The sequence below is a fragment of the Globicephala melas genome, chromosome 5 (genome assembly GCF_963455315.2).
Source record: "Globicephala melas chromosome 5, mGloMel1.2, whole genome shotgun sequence".
In the NCBI taxonomy this organism is placed as follows: Eukaryota; Metazoa; Chordata; class Mammalia; order Artiodactyla; family Delphinidae; genus Globicephala; species Globicephala melas.
The window spans coordinates 109,942,461-109,961,206 of record NC_083318.1 but is presented as its reverse complement, the minus strand read 5'-3'; the positions used below and the strand labels follow the sequence as shown (position 1 = coordinate 109,961,206).

General features: G+C 37.4%; 1 protein-coding gene across 1 annotated transcript in view; it reads right to left on the bottom strand.

Annotated features, from left to right (window-relative positions):
• The window catches only part of LRBA (LPS responsive beige-like anchor protein), a 732,049-nt gene that overhangs the window by 628,560 nt on the left and 84,743 nt on the right, over window positions 1–18,746 (bottom strand). Inside the window, exons 5-8 of the mRNA XM_030878183.2 lie at window positions 14,101–14,196; window positions 2,079–2,200; window positions 1,865–1,991; window positions 1,054–1,173 (exon numbers count right to left, since the gene is read on the bottom strand). Coding sequence (XP_030734043.1) covers window positions 1,054–1,173; window positions 1,865–1,991; window positions 2,079–2,200; window positions 14,101–14,196 — 465 coding nt within the window. The remainder of the gene's footprint in view (window positions 1–1,053; window positions 1,174–1,864; window positions 1,992–2,078; window positions 2,201–14,100; window positions 14,197–18,746) is intronic.

The window sequence follows — 18,746 nt, the reverse complement described above, 5'->3', positions numbered from 1 at the left end:
ACATTTGGGTTGTGAAGACAAACCACCTATATCAAATCACTGCCTCCCATGCTGCTGATTTTGGCAAATTACTTAACCTCTCTGTGCTCAGTTTCACTGGTAAAATGAAGATTACAACAGTACTTACCTTGCAAGGTTGGGGCTGACAGAAAATAAAGGTATTTATTACAATGCCTGGAATACAATAAGTACTCAATAAGGATTAATGTAAGGAAAAAAACAGGTTGAAAAGCAGTATACATATCTGATCCCTTTTTTATATTTAAAAAAATAAGAGCTAACATTTATTGAGCACTTATTCTGTACAAGGCACTCTGCTAATGAATTTGTGAACAGTATCTCATTTAATCAACCTTCTAAGATACATACTATTTTACACCCATTTTTAGGTGGAGCAAACTTTGGCCTAATAGACTAAGTAAGGTCATACAGTCAGTAAGGGATTCAAACCTAAGTCTATCTTTTGTAACAACCTGGGCTCTTAAGGTCAGCATTTCAAAATATGTAAATATGTATAGGATAAAATATGAAAGGAGGAGTTATTGGTAAATGAGTGTTGCAAGCTTGCATTCATTTTCCTGATCTGTATTTTTCAAGGTTTCTATTAAAAATGTTATTGGGGTGTGGGGGGGAGAACATTTAAATTAAATCTAACCTATGAATCTCTTTTTGAATCTTGAAAATATTATAACATAATAGTTATCTATATGAATTTTCTGGAAAATTTATAAGCATGCATCATCTAACTCATTCATAAAAATCATCAGAAGCCTGTAGTAGAGCTCTCAGGTTTAATTTGATCAATGGACCAATGACACAAATACTTTCAAGATATACCCACTGTTACCTATGAATCTTCTCTACCCTTTCCAGAATAATTTTATAACAATGACTGAGTAATATGTGCCATATTAGCACAGTTCTACTCTCTTAATATATTAACATGCTAGCCAAACTATGATTATAAAAATCCACCATTGTGGTATTCTAAAATTTATATTCAATGTAAAATATATTTTTCTTATTTCACTGTAACTTTCTCAAATTACTTACATCACTGGTGTTGACAAACCATGTTATCTCTCCATAGGAAGCAAGCTCACCATTCACATAACATCGAAGCTCACTGTTCTTCCACCGGTTATAAATGTGCACTATAGTTACCATATACCACTGAATAAGCAAAACAGTTAAAAAAAAAAAAGATAATGATCTTTCCAATAACTCAACCACATTGATAATAACAAGTAAAAATTAAATTCTAAATTACAATTAAACCTAAAAATAAAATAAGACTACCTTTATTAAATTCAATATTCTACCTCTTGAACCATATTGATTCAAAGCAACTCTCAACAAATAACAGCTTCCCATGAAATTATTTTTCAAATTTTTTATTATGACAATGTTTAAATACACCTCCCAAAGTAAAAAGTTTAGTACAAACTCTCTCACCATCTCGTTTCCACAACTGTCAATATTTTGTCACATCTGTTTTATCTATTTACCTATCTACATATATATAGATGTATATTTTGTTGATAAACCGTTTATTAATCTCTAAATTTTAAGGTACAAAAGAAAATACATATTACTACTAACACTACTACTACTACTAAAATAATTGCCACTGATATTTTCCCCCTGTATTTCCTTTAAACTCTACAAATAACTAAATATTCACTCTTTTCATTATCCAAATCAGAGAGGTTAACAATTGTCCAGTGATTTACACTTCATTTTCTAAAAGAGTATAAACACAGAGCTATGATTTACCACATATTATGTCAATAACACTAAAGCAAAGCATTCTGAAGGTTAGAATAGCTTGGTAACATAACTATGACTCAGTAAGATCACATACCTTTTGTGGCTTGAAATCAAATTTCACACAGTGTTGAAAGCCTTTTCCTTTTGACTTTACTGATGTTATAATTAAACATCCCCCAACAAAGTGTGCAGAATAACCAAGACCTTTGCTGGTTCTGAAACTATAAAATATAAGTTTTCATTTCATCTCCAAATATTCTTCTCATTTTCAAAGTAAAGTAACAACACTAAATTACAGAAATACATACCAATACAAATATGGTTTATCTTTATCCACATTGATGTTATTTACAGGATCCATTCTAAGCCAGGTATGAAATGTAAAACCATTCTGGTATGGCCATTTGGCTATAGGAGGTAATGCAATAGCCTAAACGAAAAAGCTTTGAGTTACTGACTCACAATGAAAAATTTTGTTACTGAAATCATGAAAATGAGACCTTACAATGCTATACATATTCCTACTAGATATTATTCTACATCATGATTAAAATATGCAGTAGTCTCTTTATCTGAAAGATTTTAATAACTTCTAAATATTCCAAAATATACAGTAATGATGATAATTTAATTAAACAATAGAAACATTCCAAGTGACCTGCTTGATGCACTAATCACAGGTGCTTCATTTCTTACAATAAACATGTCCAAAGAAATTCCTATTAAAAGAGTTAGGCAGTGGGCTTCCCTCGTGGTGCAATGGTTAAGAATCCACCTGCCAATGCAGGGGACACGGGTTTGAGCCCTGGTCTGGGAATATCCCAAATGCTGCAGAGCGGCTAAGCCCGTGTGCCACAACTACTGAGACTGTGCTCTAGAGCCCATGAGGCACAACTATTGAGCCGACATGCCTAGAGCTCGTGCTCCACAAGAGAAGCCACTGCAATGAGAGACCCGTGCACCACAAAAAAAGAGTACCCCCACTCCACACAACTAGAGAAAGCCTGCCCACAGCAATGAAGATTCAATGCAGCCAAAATTAAATTTTAAAATTTTAAAAATTTAAAAAAAGAGGTAAGCAGTGATATCAAGTTGGAAATTTGTTGCTGAAATGTTACATAAGGTAACAGAAGAGAGAAAGAGGGACAAGAAAGGAAAGAAAAAAGTTAAGGAAAAAGCCTGGAATATAATTTTTTTAACAGCAAATATATAGCTGAAGAGGATTCGTTCATAATATTTTTTTCATAATATTTTAAAATTTTATTCATGTCACTATATAAATGATTTTACCACTTGGCTTAAATTTTTATTTAAAACATCATATTACATACTGCAAGGGCCCCCAAATCTCCAAAACAAACTTGAAAAAGAAGAACAAAGTTGGAAGACCCACACTACCAAATGTAAAAAGTACAACACAAAGATACAGTAATGAAGATTTTACCATATTGACATAAAGATAAAGATTAATGAAATAGAACAGAGAGCCCAAAAATAAACCCTTATATTTGTGATCTTGATTTTCAACAAGAGTGTCAAGGCAGTTCAATGAGGAAAGAATAGTGTTATCAACAAATTTGCTGAGAAAACTAATATTTACAAGCAAAGGTATGAAGCTGACCACTTCCTTACGTGTCACACAAAAAATTAACCCCAAATTGATGACAGATAGACCTAAATGTGAGAGCTAAAAATATAAAACTCTTATAAGAAAAAATAGGGTTAAATCTACATGACACTGAGTTAGATAAATCCTTCTTAATTAGGCAATGAAAGAAAAAATATATGAATTGGACTTCATTAAAATTAAAAACTTTTGTGCTTTAAAGGATACCCTCAAGAAAGTGAAAAGACAAGCCAAAAGAATGGGAGAAAATATTTGCAAGTTATTTATCTGATAAGAAACTTATATCCAGAAGAATATATAAAGAATTCTTGAGAGGGCAGACAGCAGAAGCAAGAAGAACTACAATCCTGCAGCCTGTGGAACAAAAACCACATTCACAGAAAGACAGACAAGATGAAAAGGCAGAGGACAATGTAACAGATGAAGGAACAAGATAAAACCAGAAAAACAACTAAATGAGTGGAGATAGGGAACTTTCCAGAAAAAGAATTCAGAATAATGATAGAGAAGATGATCCAGGATCTCGGAAAAAGAATGGAGGCAAAGATCGAGAAGATGCAAGAAATGTTTAACAAAGACCTAGAAAAATTAAAGAACAAACAAACAGAGATGAACAATACAATAACTGAAATGACAACTACACTAAAAGGAATCAATAGCAGAATTACTGAGGCAGAACAGATAAGTGACCTGGAAGACAGAATGGTGGAATTCACTGCTGCGGAACAGATTAAAGAAAAAAGAATGAAAAGAAATAAAGACAGGCTGAGAGACCTCTGGGACAACATTAAACACAACAACATTTTATTATAGGGGTCTCAGAAGGAGAAGAGAGAGAGAAAGAAAAAGAGAAAATATTTGAACAGATTATAGTCGAAAATTTCCCTAACATGGGAAACAAAAGAGCCACCCAAGTGCAGGAAGTGCAGCGAGTCCCACATAAGATAAACCCAAGGAGAAACACGCCGAGACACACAGTAATCAAACTGGCAAAAATTAAAGACAAAGAAAATTTATTGAAAGCAGCAAGGGAAAAATGACAAATAACATACAAGGGAACTCCCATAAGATTAACAGCTGATTTCTCAGCAGAAACTCTACAAGCCAGAAGGGAGTGGCATGATACACTAAAAGTGGTGAAAGGGAAGAACCTACACCAAGATTACTCTACCCGGTAAGAATCTCAATCAGATTCGATGAAAAATCAAAAGCTTTACAGACAAGCAAAAGCTAAGAGAATTCAGCACCACCAAACCAGCTCTACAACAAATGCTAAAGGAACTTCTCTAAGTGGGAAACACAAGAGAAGAAAAGGACATACAAAAACAAACCCAGGGGCTTCCCTGGTGGCACAGTGGTTGAGAGTCCGCCTGCCGATGCAGGGGACATGGGTTCGTGCCCCAGTGTGGGAAGATCCCACATGCTGTGGTGCGGATGGACCTGTGAGCCATGGCCGCTGAGCCTGCAAGTCCGGAGCCTGTGCTCCACAACGGGAGAGGCCACAACAGTGAAAGGCCCGCATACCACAAAAAAAAAAAAAAAAAAACCCAAAACAATTAAGAAAATGGTCATAGGAACACACATATCGATAATTACTTTAAATATGAATGGATTAACTGCTCCAAGCAAAAGACACAGGCTTGCTGAATGGATACAAAAACAACACCCATATATATATACTGTCTACAAGAGACCCATTTCAGACCTAGGGACACACACAGACTGAAAGTGAGGGGATGGAAAAAGATATTCCATGCAAATGGAAATCAAAAGAAAGCTGGAGTAGCAATATTCATATCAGATAAAATAGATATTAAGATAAAGAATGTTACAAGAGACAAGGAAGGACACTATAATGACCAAGAGATCAATCCAAAAAGAAGAAATAACAATTATAAATATATATGCACCCAACATAGGCGCACCTCAATATACAAGGCAACTGCTAACAGCTATAAAAGAGGAAATCGACACTAACACAATAATAGTGGGAGAGTTTAATACCTCACTTACACCAATGGACAGATCATCCAAAATGAAAATAAATAAGGAAACAGAAGCTATAAATGACACAATAGACCAGATAGATTTAATGGGCATTTATAGGACATTCCATCCAAAAACAGCAGATTACACTTTCTTCTCAAGTGTGCACAGAACATTCTCCAAGATAGATCACATCCTGGGTCACAAATCAAGCCTCAATAAATTTAAGAAAACTGAAATCATATCAAGCATCTTTTCTGACCACAGCGCTATGAAATTAGAAATCGATTACAGGGGAAATTACATAGAAAACACAAACACATGGAGGCTAAACAATACATTACAAAATAAACAAGAGATCACTGAAGAAATCAAATAGCAAATCAAAAAATACCTAGAGACAAATGAGAATGAAAACACGACAATCCAAAATCTGTGGGATGCAGCAAAAGCAGTTCTAAGAGGGAAGTTTATAGCTATACAAGCCTACCACAAGAAACAAGAAGAATATCAAATAAACAATCTAACCTTAAACATAAAGGAACTAGAGAAAGAAGAACAAACAAAACCAAAAGTTAGCAGAAGGAAAGAAATGATAAAGATCAGAGCAGAAATAAATGAAATAGAAACAAAGAAAACAATAGCAAAGATCAATAAAACTAAAAGATAGTTCTTTGAGAAGATAAACAAAATTAATAAACTATTAGGCAGACTCATCAAGAAAAAGAGGGAAAAGACTCAAATCAATAAAATTAGAACTGAAAAGGGACAAGTTAAAATACACACCACAGAAATACAAAGCATCCTAAGAGACTACTGCAAGCAACTCTATGCCAATAAAATGGACAACCCGGAAGAAATGGACAAATTCTTAGAAAGGTAAAACCTTCCAAGACTCAACCAGGAAGAAACAGAAAATATGAACAGACAAATCACAAGTAATGAAATTGAAACTGTGATTAAAAATCTTCCAACAAACAAAAGTCCTGGACCAGATGGCTTCACAGGCGAATTCTATCAAACATTTAGAGAAGAGCTAACACCTATCCTTCTCAAGCTCTTCCAGAATACAGCAAAGGGAGGAACACTCACAAACTCATTCTTCGAGGCCACCATCACCCTAATAACAAAACCAGACAAAGATGTCACATAGAAAGAAAACTACAGGCCAATATCACTCATGAACATACATGCAAAAATCCTCAACAAAATACTAGCAAACAGAATCCAACAGCACATTAAAAGGATCATACACCATGATCAAGTGGGGTTTATCCCAAGAATGCAAGGATTCTTCAGTATATTCAAATGAATCGATGTGATACACCATACTAACAAACTGAAGAATAAAAACCATATGATGATCTCAATAGATGCAGAAAAAGCTTTTGACAAAATTCAACACCCATTTGTGATAAATACCCTCCAGAAAGTGGGCATAGAGGGAACCTACCTCCACATGTTAAAGCCCATATACAACAAACCCACAGCAAACATTATTCTCAATGGTGAAAAAGTGAAAGCATTTCCTCTAAGATCAGGAACAAGACAAGGATGTCCACTCTCACCACTATTACAAAACATAGTTTTGGAAGTCCTAGCCACAGCAATCAGAGAAGAAAAAGAAATAAAAGGAATACAAATTGGAAAAGAAGAGGTAAAACTATCACTGTTTGCAGATGACATGATACTATACATAGAGAATCCTAAAAATGCCACCAGAAAACTACTAGAGCTTATCAATGAATTTGGTAAAGCTGCAGGACACAAAATTAATGCACAGAAATCTCTTGCATTCCTATACACTAATGATGAAAAATCTGAAAGAGAAATTAAGGAAACACTCCAATTTACCACTGCAACAAAAAGAATAAAATACCTAGGAATAAACCTACCTAGGGAGACAAAAGACCTGTATGCAGAAAACTATAAGACACTGATGAAAGAAATTAAAGATGTTACCAACAGATAGAGAGATATACCATGTTCTTGAATTGGAAGAATCAATATTGTGAAAATGACTATACTACCCAAAACAATCTACAGATTCAATGCAATCCCTATCAAATTACCAATGGAATTTTTTACGGAACTAGAACAAAAAATCTTAAAATGTGTTTGGAGACACAAAGGACACCAAATAGCCAAAGCAGTCTTCAGGGTAAAAAACGGAGCTGGAGGAATCAGACTCCCAGACTTCACACTATACTACAAAGCTACAGTAATCAAGACAGTATGGTACTGGCACAAAAACAGAAACATAGATCAATGGAACAGGATAGAAAGCCCAGAGATAAACCCACGCACCTATGGTCAACTAATCTATGACAAAGGAGGCAAGGTTATACAATGGATAAAAGACAGCCTCTTCAATAAGTGGTGCTGGGAAAACTGGACAGCTACATGTAAAAGAATGAAATTAGAACACTCCCTAACACCATACACAAAAATAATCTCAGGAGAGGACTGGGGTTGGCGGCATGAACACAGCCTGCAGGGGTTTAGTGCACCATGGCTAGCCGGGAGGGAGTCTGGGGAAAACTCTGGACCTGCCGAAGAGGCAAGAGACTTTTTCTTCCCTCTCTGTTTCCTGGTGCGCGACGAGAGGGGATTAAGAGTGCTGCTTAAAGGAGCTCCAGAGAAGAGCACGAGCCGCAGCTAAAAGCACGAACCCCAGAGACGACCATGAGACACTAAGGTTGCTTCTGCCGCCACCAAGAAGCCTGTGTGCGAGCACAGGTCACTATCCACACCCCCTTTCTGGGGAGCCTGTGCAGACCACCACTGCCAGTGTCCCGGAATCCAGGGACAACTTCCCCGGGAGAACGCATGGCGCGCCTCAGGCTGGTGCAACATCACGCCAGTCTCTGCCGCTGCAGGCTCGCCCCACACTCCGTGCCCCTCCCTCCCCCCGGCCTGACTGAATCAGAGTCCCCGAAGCAGCTGCTCTTTTAACCCCGTCCTGTCTGAGTGAAGAACAGACGCCCTCCAGCGACCTAAACGCAGACGCGGGGCCAAATCCAAAGCTGAGACCCTGGGAGCTGTGAGAACAAAGAAGAGAAAAGAAATCTCTCCCAGCGGCCTCAAAAGCAGCGGATTAAAGCTCCACAATCAACTTGATGTACCCTGCATCTGTGGAATACATGAACAGACAACGAATCATCCCAAATTGAGGGGATGGACTTTGAGAGCATGATTTATGATTTTCTCCCCTTTTCCTCTTTTTGAGAGTGTGTATGTGTATGCTTCTGTGTGAGATTTTGTCTGTATAGCTTTGCTTCCACCATTTGTCCTAGGGTTCTATCTGTCCCTTCTTTTTTAAATTTTTTTCTTCATAATTATTTTTTATTTTAATAACTTTATTATATTTTATCTCACTTTATTTTATTTTACTTTATCTTCTGTCTTTCTTTTTTCCTTCCTTCCCTCCTTCCTTCCTTCCTTGCTCCCTCCCTCCCTACCTCCCTCCCTCCTTCCTTCCTTTCTTTCTTTCTTTCTACTTCTACTAATTCTTTCTTTCTACTTTTTCTCCCTTTTATTCTGAGCCGTGTGGATGAAAGGCTCTTGCTGCTGCAGCCAGGAGTCAGTGCTGTGCCTCTTAGGTGGGAGAAACAACTTCAGGACACTGGTCCACAAGAGACCTCCCAGCTCCACATAATATCAAACGGCAAAAATGTCCCAGAGATCTCCATCTCAACACCAGCACCCAGCTTCACTCAACGACCAGCAAGCTACAGTGCTGGACACCCTATGCCAAACAACTAGCAAGACAGGAACACAACCACACCCATTAGCAGAGAGGCTGCCTAAAATCATAATAAGTCCACAGACACCCAAAACACACCACCAGACGTGGAGCTACCAACCAGAAAGACAAGATCCAGCCTCATCCACCAGAACACAGGCACTAGTCCCCTCCACCAGGAAGCCTACACAACCTACTGAACCAACCTTAGCCACTGGGGACAGACACCAAAAACAACGGGAACTACGAACCTGCAGCCTGCAAAAAGGAGACCCCAAACACAGTAAGATAAGCAAAATGAGAAGACAGAAAAACACAGCAGATGAAGGAGCAAGATAAAAACCCACCAGCCCTAACAAATGAAGAGGAAATAGGCAGTCTACCTGAAAAAGAATTCAGAATAATGAGAGTAAAGATGATCCAAAATCTTGGAAATAGAATAGAGAAAATGCAAGAAACATTTAACAAGGACCTACAAGAACTAAAGATGAAACAAGCAACAATGAACAACACAATAATTGAAATTAAAAATACTCTAGATGGGATCAATAGCAGAATAACTGAGGCAGAAGAACGGATAAGTGACCTGGAAGATAAAATAGTGGAAATAACTACTGCAGAGCAGAATAAAGAAAAAAGAATGAAAAGAACTGAGGACAGTCTCAGAGACCTCTGGGACAACATCAAACGCACCAACATTCCAATTATAGGGATTCCAGAAGAAGAAGAGAAAAAGAAAGGGACTGAGAAAATATTTGAAGAGATTATAGTTGAAAACTTCCCTAATATGGGAAAAGAAATAGTTAATCAAGTCCAGGAAGCACAGAGAGTCCCATACAAGATAAATCAAAGGAGAAATACGCCAAGACACATATTAATCAAACTGTCAAAAATTAAATACAAAGAAAACATATTAAAATCAGCAAGGGAGGGCTTCCCTGGTGGCGCAGTGGATGAGAGTCCGCCTGCCAATGGAGGGGACACAGGTTCGTGCCCCGGTCTGGGAAGATCCCACATGATGCGGAGCGGCTGGGCCCATGAGCCACGGCTACTGAGCCTGCGCATCCATAGCCTGTGCTCCACAACAGGAGAGGCCACAACAGTGAGAGGCCCGCGTACCGCAAAAAAAAAAAAGTAATGAAGCAGTGATACATACTACAACATGAATGGATCTTGTAAACAGTAGTGGTAAGTAGAAAAAGCCTATCACAAAAGTCCAGACATCACATGATTCCACTTGCATGAACTGTCCAGAAGAGACAAATCCATACAGACAGAAAGTAGAACAGCAGTTGCCTAGGCCTGGGAGTCTGCAGTGAAATGTGTCCAGTGACTGCTAAGGAGTGCAGGGTTTCTTCTGGGTGTGATGAAAATGTCTAAAATTGATTGTGATAATGGTTACACAGCTTGGTGAACACACTTAACCATTCACTGCACACTTTAAATGAATGAATCATATGATATGGGGATTATAAATCAATAAAGCTGTTAAAAAAAGATCATACTACAAAGTTTTTGTTTTCTTGTTATTTATAATTTACAATAATTACTGTTACTTATAATTAACAATTTCTTGTTATTATAATTTACGTAGGCATTTCTGTCGACATCATACATACACATATATTCTTTTATATGTATAAGATATTCCAAAAAACATGAAAAAATCATAGAGCCAAATTTATGTAATAACACAATTGATACTTCAAGAGGCTGATTTAAACTGAATGTTGGGGACTTCCCTGGTGGCGCAGTGGTTAAGACTGCAAGCTCCCAATGTAGGGGGCGTGGTTCAATCCCTGGCCAGAGATTAGATCCCACATGCATGACGCAACTAAGAGTTTGCATGCCACAACTAAGGAACCAGCAAGCCGCAACTAAAGAGCCCACAAACTGCAACTAAGGAGGCTGACTGCCACAACTAAGGATCCCACATGCCGCAACTAAGAAGCCCACCTGCCACAATTATGAGCCAGCGCAATCAAATAAACAAATAAAAAAAATAAAGTAAAATAAAATGAATGTTGCAATAAGAAAAAAAAATTAAAAAGTACATATTCACTGCATACATATGCTCTCTCTCACTGAAACATGAGAGTAGAGGATATGAAAGCTTTCTAAAACTAATTTACCCATAAATACTTTAAGTTCCCTTTAAAAGCTATGTTTAAGGGAAAAAATGAGTCACTAAATATATTTAAAACACCTTTTCTCTGAAAGTTCCAAAAGCTGTGTAGTTGAACTGCCCCACTTTCAAGATACATATAAGTAAATAGAATGGACACATTACTATCTCAAAGAATTATAAATAATAAAGTTATAACATGCGTGAAAAAGAGATTAATCTCATGAGAATACTTTATTTTTTAAAGGGAACCCTCTTGCACTGTTGGTGGGAATGTAAATGGATACAGCCACTATGGAGAACAGTATGGAGGTTCCTTAAAAAACTAAAAATAGAATTACCATAAGACTCAGCAATCCCACTACTGGGCATATACCCTGAGAAAACCATATTTAAAAAAGAGACATGTCCCACAATGTTCACTGCAGCACTATTTACAATAGTCAGGACATGGAAGCAACCTAAGTGTCCATCGACAGAGGAATGGATAAAGCAGATGTGGCACATACATACAGTGGAATATTACTCAGCCATAAAAAGAAACAAGATTGAGTTATTCGTAATGAGGTAAATGGACCTAGAGTCTGTCATACAGAGTGAAGTAAGTCAGAAAAAGAAAAACAAATACCGTATGCTAACACATATATATGGAATCTAAAAAAAACAAAAAACTGGTTCTGAAGAACCTAGGGGCAGGACAGAAATAAAGACGCAGACGTAGAGAATGGACTTGAGGACACAGGGAGGGGGAAGGGTAAACTGGGACGAAGTGAGAGACTAGCACTGACATATATACACTACCAAATGTAAAATAGATAGCTAGTGGGAAGCAGCCGCATAGCACAGGGAGATCAGCTCAGTACGTTGTGACCACCTAGATGGGTGGGATAGGGAGGGTGGGAGGGAGGCATAAGAGGGAGGGGATATGGGGGTATATGTATACATACAGCTGATTCACTTTGTTATACAGCAGAAACTAACACAACATTGTAAAGCAATTACACTCCAATAAAGATGTTTTTAAAAAACTATATATTTAAATATATATATTTAAAGGGTGGATCTGGATATGTTTTTCTCTTATTTATTTATTTATTTATTTATGGCTGCACTTGGTCCTCGTTGCTGCGCACAGGCTTTCTCTAGTTACAGCGAGCAAGGACTACTCTTCGTTGTGGTGCACGGGCTTCTTATCGCAGTGTCTTCTCTTGTTGCAGAGTACAGGCTACAGGTGTGTGGGTTTGGTGGTTGTGGCACATGGGCTCAGTAGCTGTGGCTTGCAGGCTCTAGAGCGCAGGCTCAGTAGTTGTGGCGCACGGGCTTAGCTGCTCTGCAGCATGTGGGATCTTCCCAAACCAGGGCTCGAACCTGTGTCACCTGGTAGGCAGATTCTTAACCACTGCGCCACCAGGGAAGTCCCAAGAATACTTTTTTATGTTGGAGACAAACGATAAGCTCAATGCCAACAGAGTACAATTATTCTAGGAAGCTTCAAATCTAAAATGGTTATTAAGGAAAAATTATAAAGAAAAAAATAATACGAGCAATAAAACTTTCCAAAGAAAACTGTGTATTTTGTGTGAAGCATTCAAATATCACAAATATCTTTTCAAAACACTCTCTTCTTTCTGCAGGTATTGCCTGGCTACACAGGGGCCACAAGCAAGTAGGATATTATGAGAACAAAAGTAAAAAATGAATAAAAGGTAAGAATAGAATAAAAGGTAAATAGAATAGAATAGATAATAGGTAAATAGAATAGAATAAATAGGTAAATAGAATAATAATAAATAATAGGTAAATAGAATAGAATAAAAGGTAAGAATAATAAATAATAGGTAAATAGAATAGAATAAAAGGTAAGAATAAAAAGAATAGGCTGAAATATCTTCAAAAAATGGATGCTTGTAACAGGCACACCAATGTCATAATGAAGTAAAAAAGCTTCCATAAATAATACATATACATTATATAATGTAATCCTATAATATTTTGAAACATTACAGATATTACTGCCATACATAACTGTCTTATTTATAAACTGATTAACAGATTACAAGAATGCTGAGATTGATATTATATGGAAATACACAGGTTAGAAAAACTTGCCTAGAAAGTTTCCAAGAGTAACTCTCAGGTGCAAAAGAAACAGGAATCAGGAAATGTAAGGCTAAAGAAAGATCTTCAGAAAGATAAAACTGAAAGTGTTGCACATAAATTTCTTTTTTTTTTAACATCTTTATTGGAGTATAATTGCTTTACAATGGTGTGTTAGTTTCTGCTTTATAACAAAGTGAATCAGCTATACGTATACATATATCTCCATAGCTCCTCCCTCTTGCATCTCCCTCCCACCCTCCCTATCCCACCCCTCTAGTTGGTCACAAAGCACGGAGCTGATCTCCCTGTGCTATGTGGCTGCTTCCCACTAGGTATCTATTTTACGTTTGGTAGTGTATATATGTCCATGCCACTCTCTCACTTCGTTCGTCCCAACTTACCCTTCCCCTCCCCGTGTCCTCAAGTCCATAAATTTCTGTTTGAGAATGCAAAGATAAAATTCATAAGACAAAATGGCTTATGTTAAAAAGAACTGGGTTCTTATTCCACTGAGGCCCCAAGGGGTGAGTGGACAGCTTTCTTAACTTCTTAGAGTCTCTATTTCTTCACCTCTAAAACAGTCAGGAAAAAGTAACATGCACAATTGCTGTAAAGATTAAGTTAGGCTGTGCAAGGAAGTTTATCCCTAACACAGAACCTGTCAGGAGTGTTTACAGGGCCATACTTTCAGGAAGCAAAGGAAAGAAAAAAGAACTTCAAGTGATTTCCTCGTTAAGATTTACTTACTGCAGCACTCTTCCCTGGAAAGTTGAAAAAGGCATCCGGACCATACTTCTGTGGTATGTGCTTTAACACAGACAGCAACTTTCCAGCATGTGGAGGCTATGAAAATAATCAACAATTCATTAACCACATTATTCACCATAAAACAAAAATACCTACTTTTAGTACAGACATACTTTAATATATCCCCTAATAACTAAATAATTCTGTAAGCTAAAAAGCATATAAAATAACCTCCTTAAAAGAAGGTTATTTTCAACTACCTTAAAGAAATGAACAATGCACTCTATGCCATTTTTTTTATGAGGCGTTGGATAAATATGAGCCAACAGCATTTGACACATAACTCTTCACACTACAGCAAAAACGACCTTTTAAAATTACAAACTACATCAACCCACCACCCATCCCTTTTTAAAGCACTTTTTAATTTCACCAGAAAATAATGCTTACCAAGTCCCACTGTTAAAGGCACTTTAAAAACAATAAAATATTTTAGCCTCATAACCACACTAGGGGTTATTTTCACTCCATTTTGCAAAGGAGGAATCTGAGTCAGAGGAACATGTCCAAGGTCATACAGGTAGTAAGTGACAAGGATAGGATAAGAATTCAGTCTGACTCCAGAGTCCATGCTTTTCATTACTACACTTTCACTGTTACATTATTCTATCTCTCCTATAGCTTCCCACTGTCTTTAAAATAAAGACCAAAATCCCTAACATGGCCCACAAGATAGTTTACATACCTCCTTAACCTCTTTTGCCTCTCTCTGCACTCTATCCACAATGCCTTCTCTGTCTTCTTCCCATAATAGGGCCTGAGCACAAGCTATTCCTTCTGCTTAAAATGTTCTCACTAGGCCTATTCCCCCCTCCCCAGCCTCCTCCACCTTAACTAAATAAATCTTACCCATCCATTGAAGTTCATCTTAATGATCACTTCTCAGGGCAGTCTTCCCTGACCTCTGAGAATGGATCAAATCTCCCTATCACATTTCATTCTACAAAATATCTCTACTATACAGCATGTATAAAAGTTGTAACATTACAATTATTCAATTAATGCCTCTTTGACCCACAAGTCTCCTCTAATACATTAAACAACCAAGAGCTAAAACGAAAAGGCACATTTACATTTAGGAAAAGCAAAGGACAATCAGATATACCTTATCATTTCAATCAGTTTAGAAAGTGTAGTACATTCCTCTTAAAAGTTAAAAGTTCAAAACAGTGTCAAACTACAAGTGAAATCATTGGCTTGCCTTCATCTTATCTGGTAGCTGCTCTAAATTATCATTAATAACTATCTAAAAGAGTTTGGCAACCTTTTACCTAAATGTTAAGTGGAAAGCTTCATTCGTAAGTGATCAAGAAACTTTCAATTAACCACACTGTTCAATTATAAAAGTGTAATAACAAGTTATTACAATCACAATGATTTTTTAAAATAAATTCTAAAATGAAATCATCAAAAATAATATGCAGTCAAAAATAAAAATATAACTTTGTAGCATTTCTAGAGAAATCAATCCTCAAAATTTCCTTTTCTATAAACCAATCAAAAAGCATACATTAAGACAAGCACTTAATCCACAGATACTGCTAGGGGGCTGTATACTAAGAAAGCCTTTCAGAAAATAATTCAAGAGTCTTTAAAAATGTTCACCCATTGATACACTATTTCCACATATAAAAATATGTGCTAAAGTAATAATCAAAAAAGCAGACACAGATTTAGATACAGGGATTTTTCACTGCACTGATATGATAGCAAAAGCTACATAAGCTCTGAGCAAGGCCCTGCTCTTGTTTTATTAATAGTTCATTATTTTTTTCCCTCCCATAAGCAGCTACATTAACATGCTTAATCTTTTTATATGTGTTCCTTTAAAAATGTGTTTTTGTGTGCCTATACTTAAAATTTAAATGATGTTGGGTTAGATATATCATTCTATTTCTTACTTTCTTCCTGCTTTTTGGTATCTATTCTTATTACTCTGTTCATTAATTCTAACTGCTATATAATAATCTATTCTATGCATCCAATAGATTTTACCTATCTATTCTCCTAAAGATAAACACATGTTGACAATTCACTGCCATCAAAACTAATGCTTCAGGGCTTCCCTGGTGGCGCAGTGGTTGAGAGTCTGCCTGCCAGTGCAGGGGACGCAGGTTCGAGCCCCGGTCCGGGAAGATCCCACATGCCGCAGAGCTGCTGGGCCCGTGAGCCATGGCCGCTGAGCCTGCGCGTCTAGAGCCTGTGCTCCGCGACGGGAGAGGCCACAACAGTGAGAGGCCCAAGTACCGCAAAAAAAAAAAAAAAACAAAAAACACTAATGCTTCAGTGAACATCCTCATACATATTTCCTTACAGAACTATGTGAGAATTTCTTGGAACACGCACTCAGGAGCAAACTACTAATTCACTGGATATGGGTATAATTTAAGTGACTAACTAGTACTAGATTACTCTTGAGGTTGGCTCCATTGGTGTTCATTCCAACCAGTAGCACACAGCTTTAAAATAACTCTATCTCTCCAATTATACTTGCTATTATCCAACTCTATAATTCTTAATACAAATGATGTAAGGTGACATATCAATACTGCTTTCATTTGAACATCTCTAATTATTAGTGATTTAGTGTTTATTTGATTATGGGATTTCTCTCTCTGTAAATAGATATCTGTTCATAACCTTTCCTATTTTCTTATAGTTTTCTATATTCACCAATATAACAAAAAATGTTTTAATTACATATTCAGAATACATAAATTATTTGAATATAAATCAAAACCAAAATCAAACCAGTATACTTCTTCTTCTGGACATGACACAGTAACAGGACCTATACTTTCCAACTCACCATAATCAACTTGAAAACTGGACAAAATGTATGAAACTAAAACTGTTTTCACACTAGCTCAAGACTGTGATCCTTGAGAAAGGGAAACAAAATGAGGCATGAGATTACCCACACTTTCTACCTGCAGTCAATTTCCTTATCACATATCATTGCACAGGGAGAAGAAGACCAAACAGAACTTGAAATTCTCATTGAGCTGATGAGGCAGAAATTAGAGGATGGGTAGTCTGAGGTAGACAGAAACTTCAGGGCAGAGTACTACAGAGGAAGGACCTATGCAGAGAAGAAACTCCAGAAATCTGCACTGACCCTTTGGCATAATACCAAACTGTTCATTTCTACCTTAAAACTCAACAAGGTGGGGTAGCCAAGATTTTGACAGCCATCAGTCAAAGAATTCCCAGAGCAAATATAGAGCCAGGAATTGCTGAGACCCTACTAGGCACTACGGAGAGATCACAGTCTTGCTTGCCTCATGTCTGAGACTTAGGGTCATTCACAAAGACCCTAGAAAAGTCAGGCCAGAATAAGGCTGCCCTAATAATAAGCCCTGGAGTAACAGCCTAGATTGGCTGACCAAAAAAACTTTTAAACTAGCCTGAAAGAATAAAGTTAATCCACAAGCAACTTACCTGCCTGCAAAAACAGTCTAACAATCTTAAAAGAACTATGACAGAATCCAGCACTCAACAGGGAATAACTCACTATGACTAACATCACTATGTCTAAAATCACTAGTATAAAACAGGAAAATAGGGCTTCCCTAGTGGTGCAGTGGTTGAGAGTCCGCATGCCGATGCAGGGGATGCGAGTTCGTGCCCCGCTCTGGGAAGATCCCACACGCCACGGAGCGGCTGGGCCCGTGAGCCATGGCCGCTGAGACTGCGCGTCGTCCGGAGCCTGTGCTCCGCAACGGGAGAGGCCACGACAGTGATAGGACCGCGTACCACAAAAAAAAACCAAATACACACCAAAAAAACAGGAAAATATGACCTACAAGTAAAAGCAGAATGAGTGAGCAAAAAACTGACCTAGAAAATGACAGAGATGACAGAATTAGTGGATGAGAACATTAAAGCAACTATTAATATGCTGCCATCTCTCAATGATTTAAATTATTATTATTAATATGCTGCCATCTCTCAATGATTTAAAGGAAAACAAGAATGAGGGAACAAATGAAAGATATTAAAAAGAACCAAATAGAATTGACAGAGATTAAAAGTATCTGAAATCTGAAAATTTTAATGCCTGTTAACACATTACAGAAGAAAAGATCAACTGCCTTAAAAATATAGCAATTAAAGCAATCTAAAATGAAGCACAGGGACTTCCCTGGTGGCACAGTGGTTAAGAATCTGCCTGCCAATGCAGGGGACATGGGTTCGAACCCTTGTCCAGGAAGATCCCACATGCTATAGAGCAACTAAGCCCATGAGCCACAACTACTGAAACCCAACGTGCCTAAAGCCTGTGCTCCACAACAAGAGAAGCCACTGCAATGAGAAGCCTGTGCACCGCAACAAAGAGTAGCTCCCACTCACCGCCAACTAGAGAAAGCCCGGGCGCAGCAACCAAGACCCAATGCAGCCAATAAATAAATAAATAAATTTATTTATTTAAAAATCAATAAAATAAAATGAAGCACAAAGAGAAAACACTAAAAAAAATGTGAACAGATCTCAGTGACCCAAGGGGCACTACCAAGAAGATTAAAAAACATGTAACTGGAGTCCCAGAAGGAGGGGGAGAGGGACAAAAAAATGATATTTGAAGA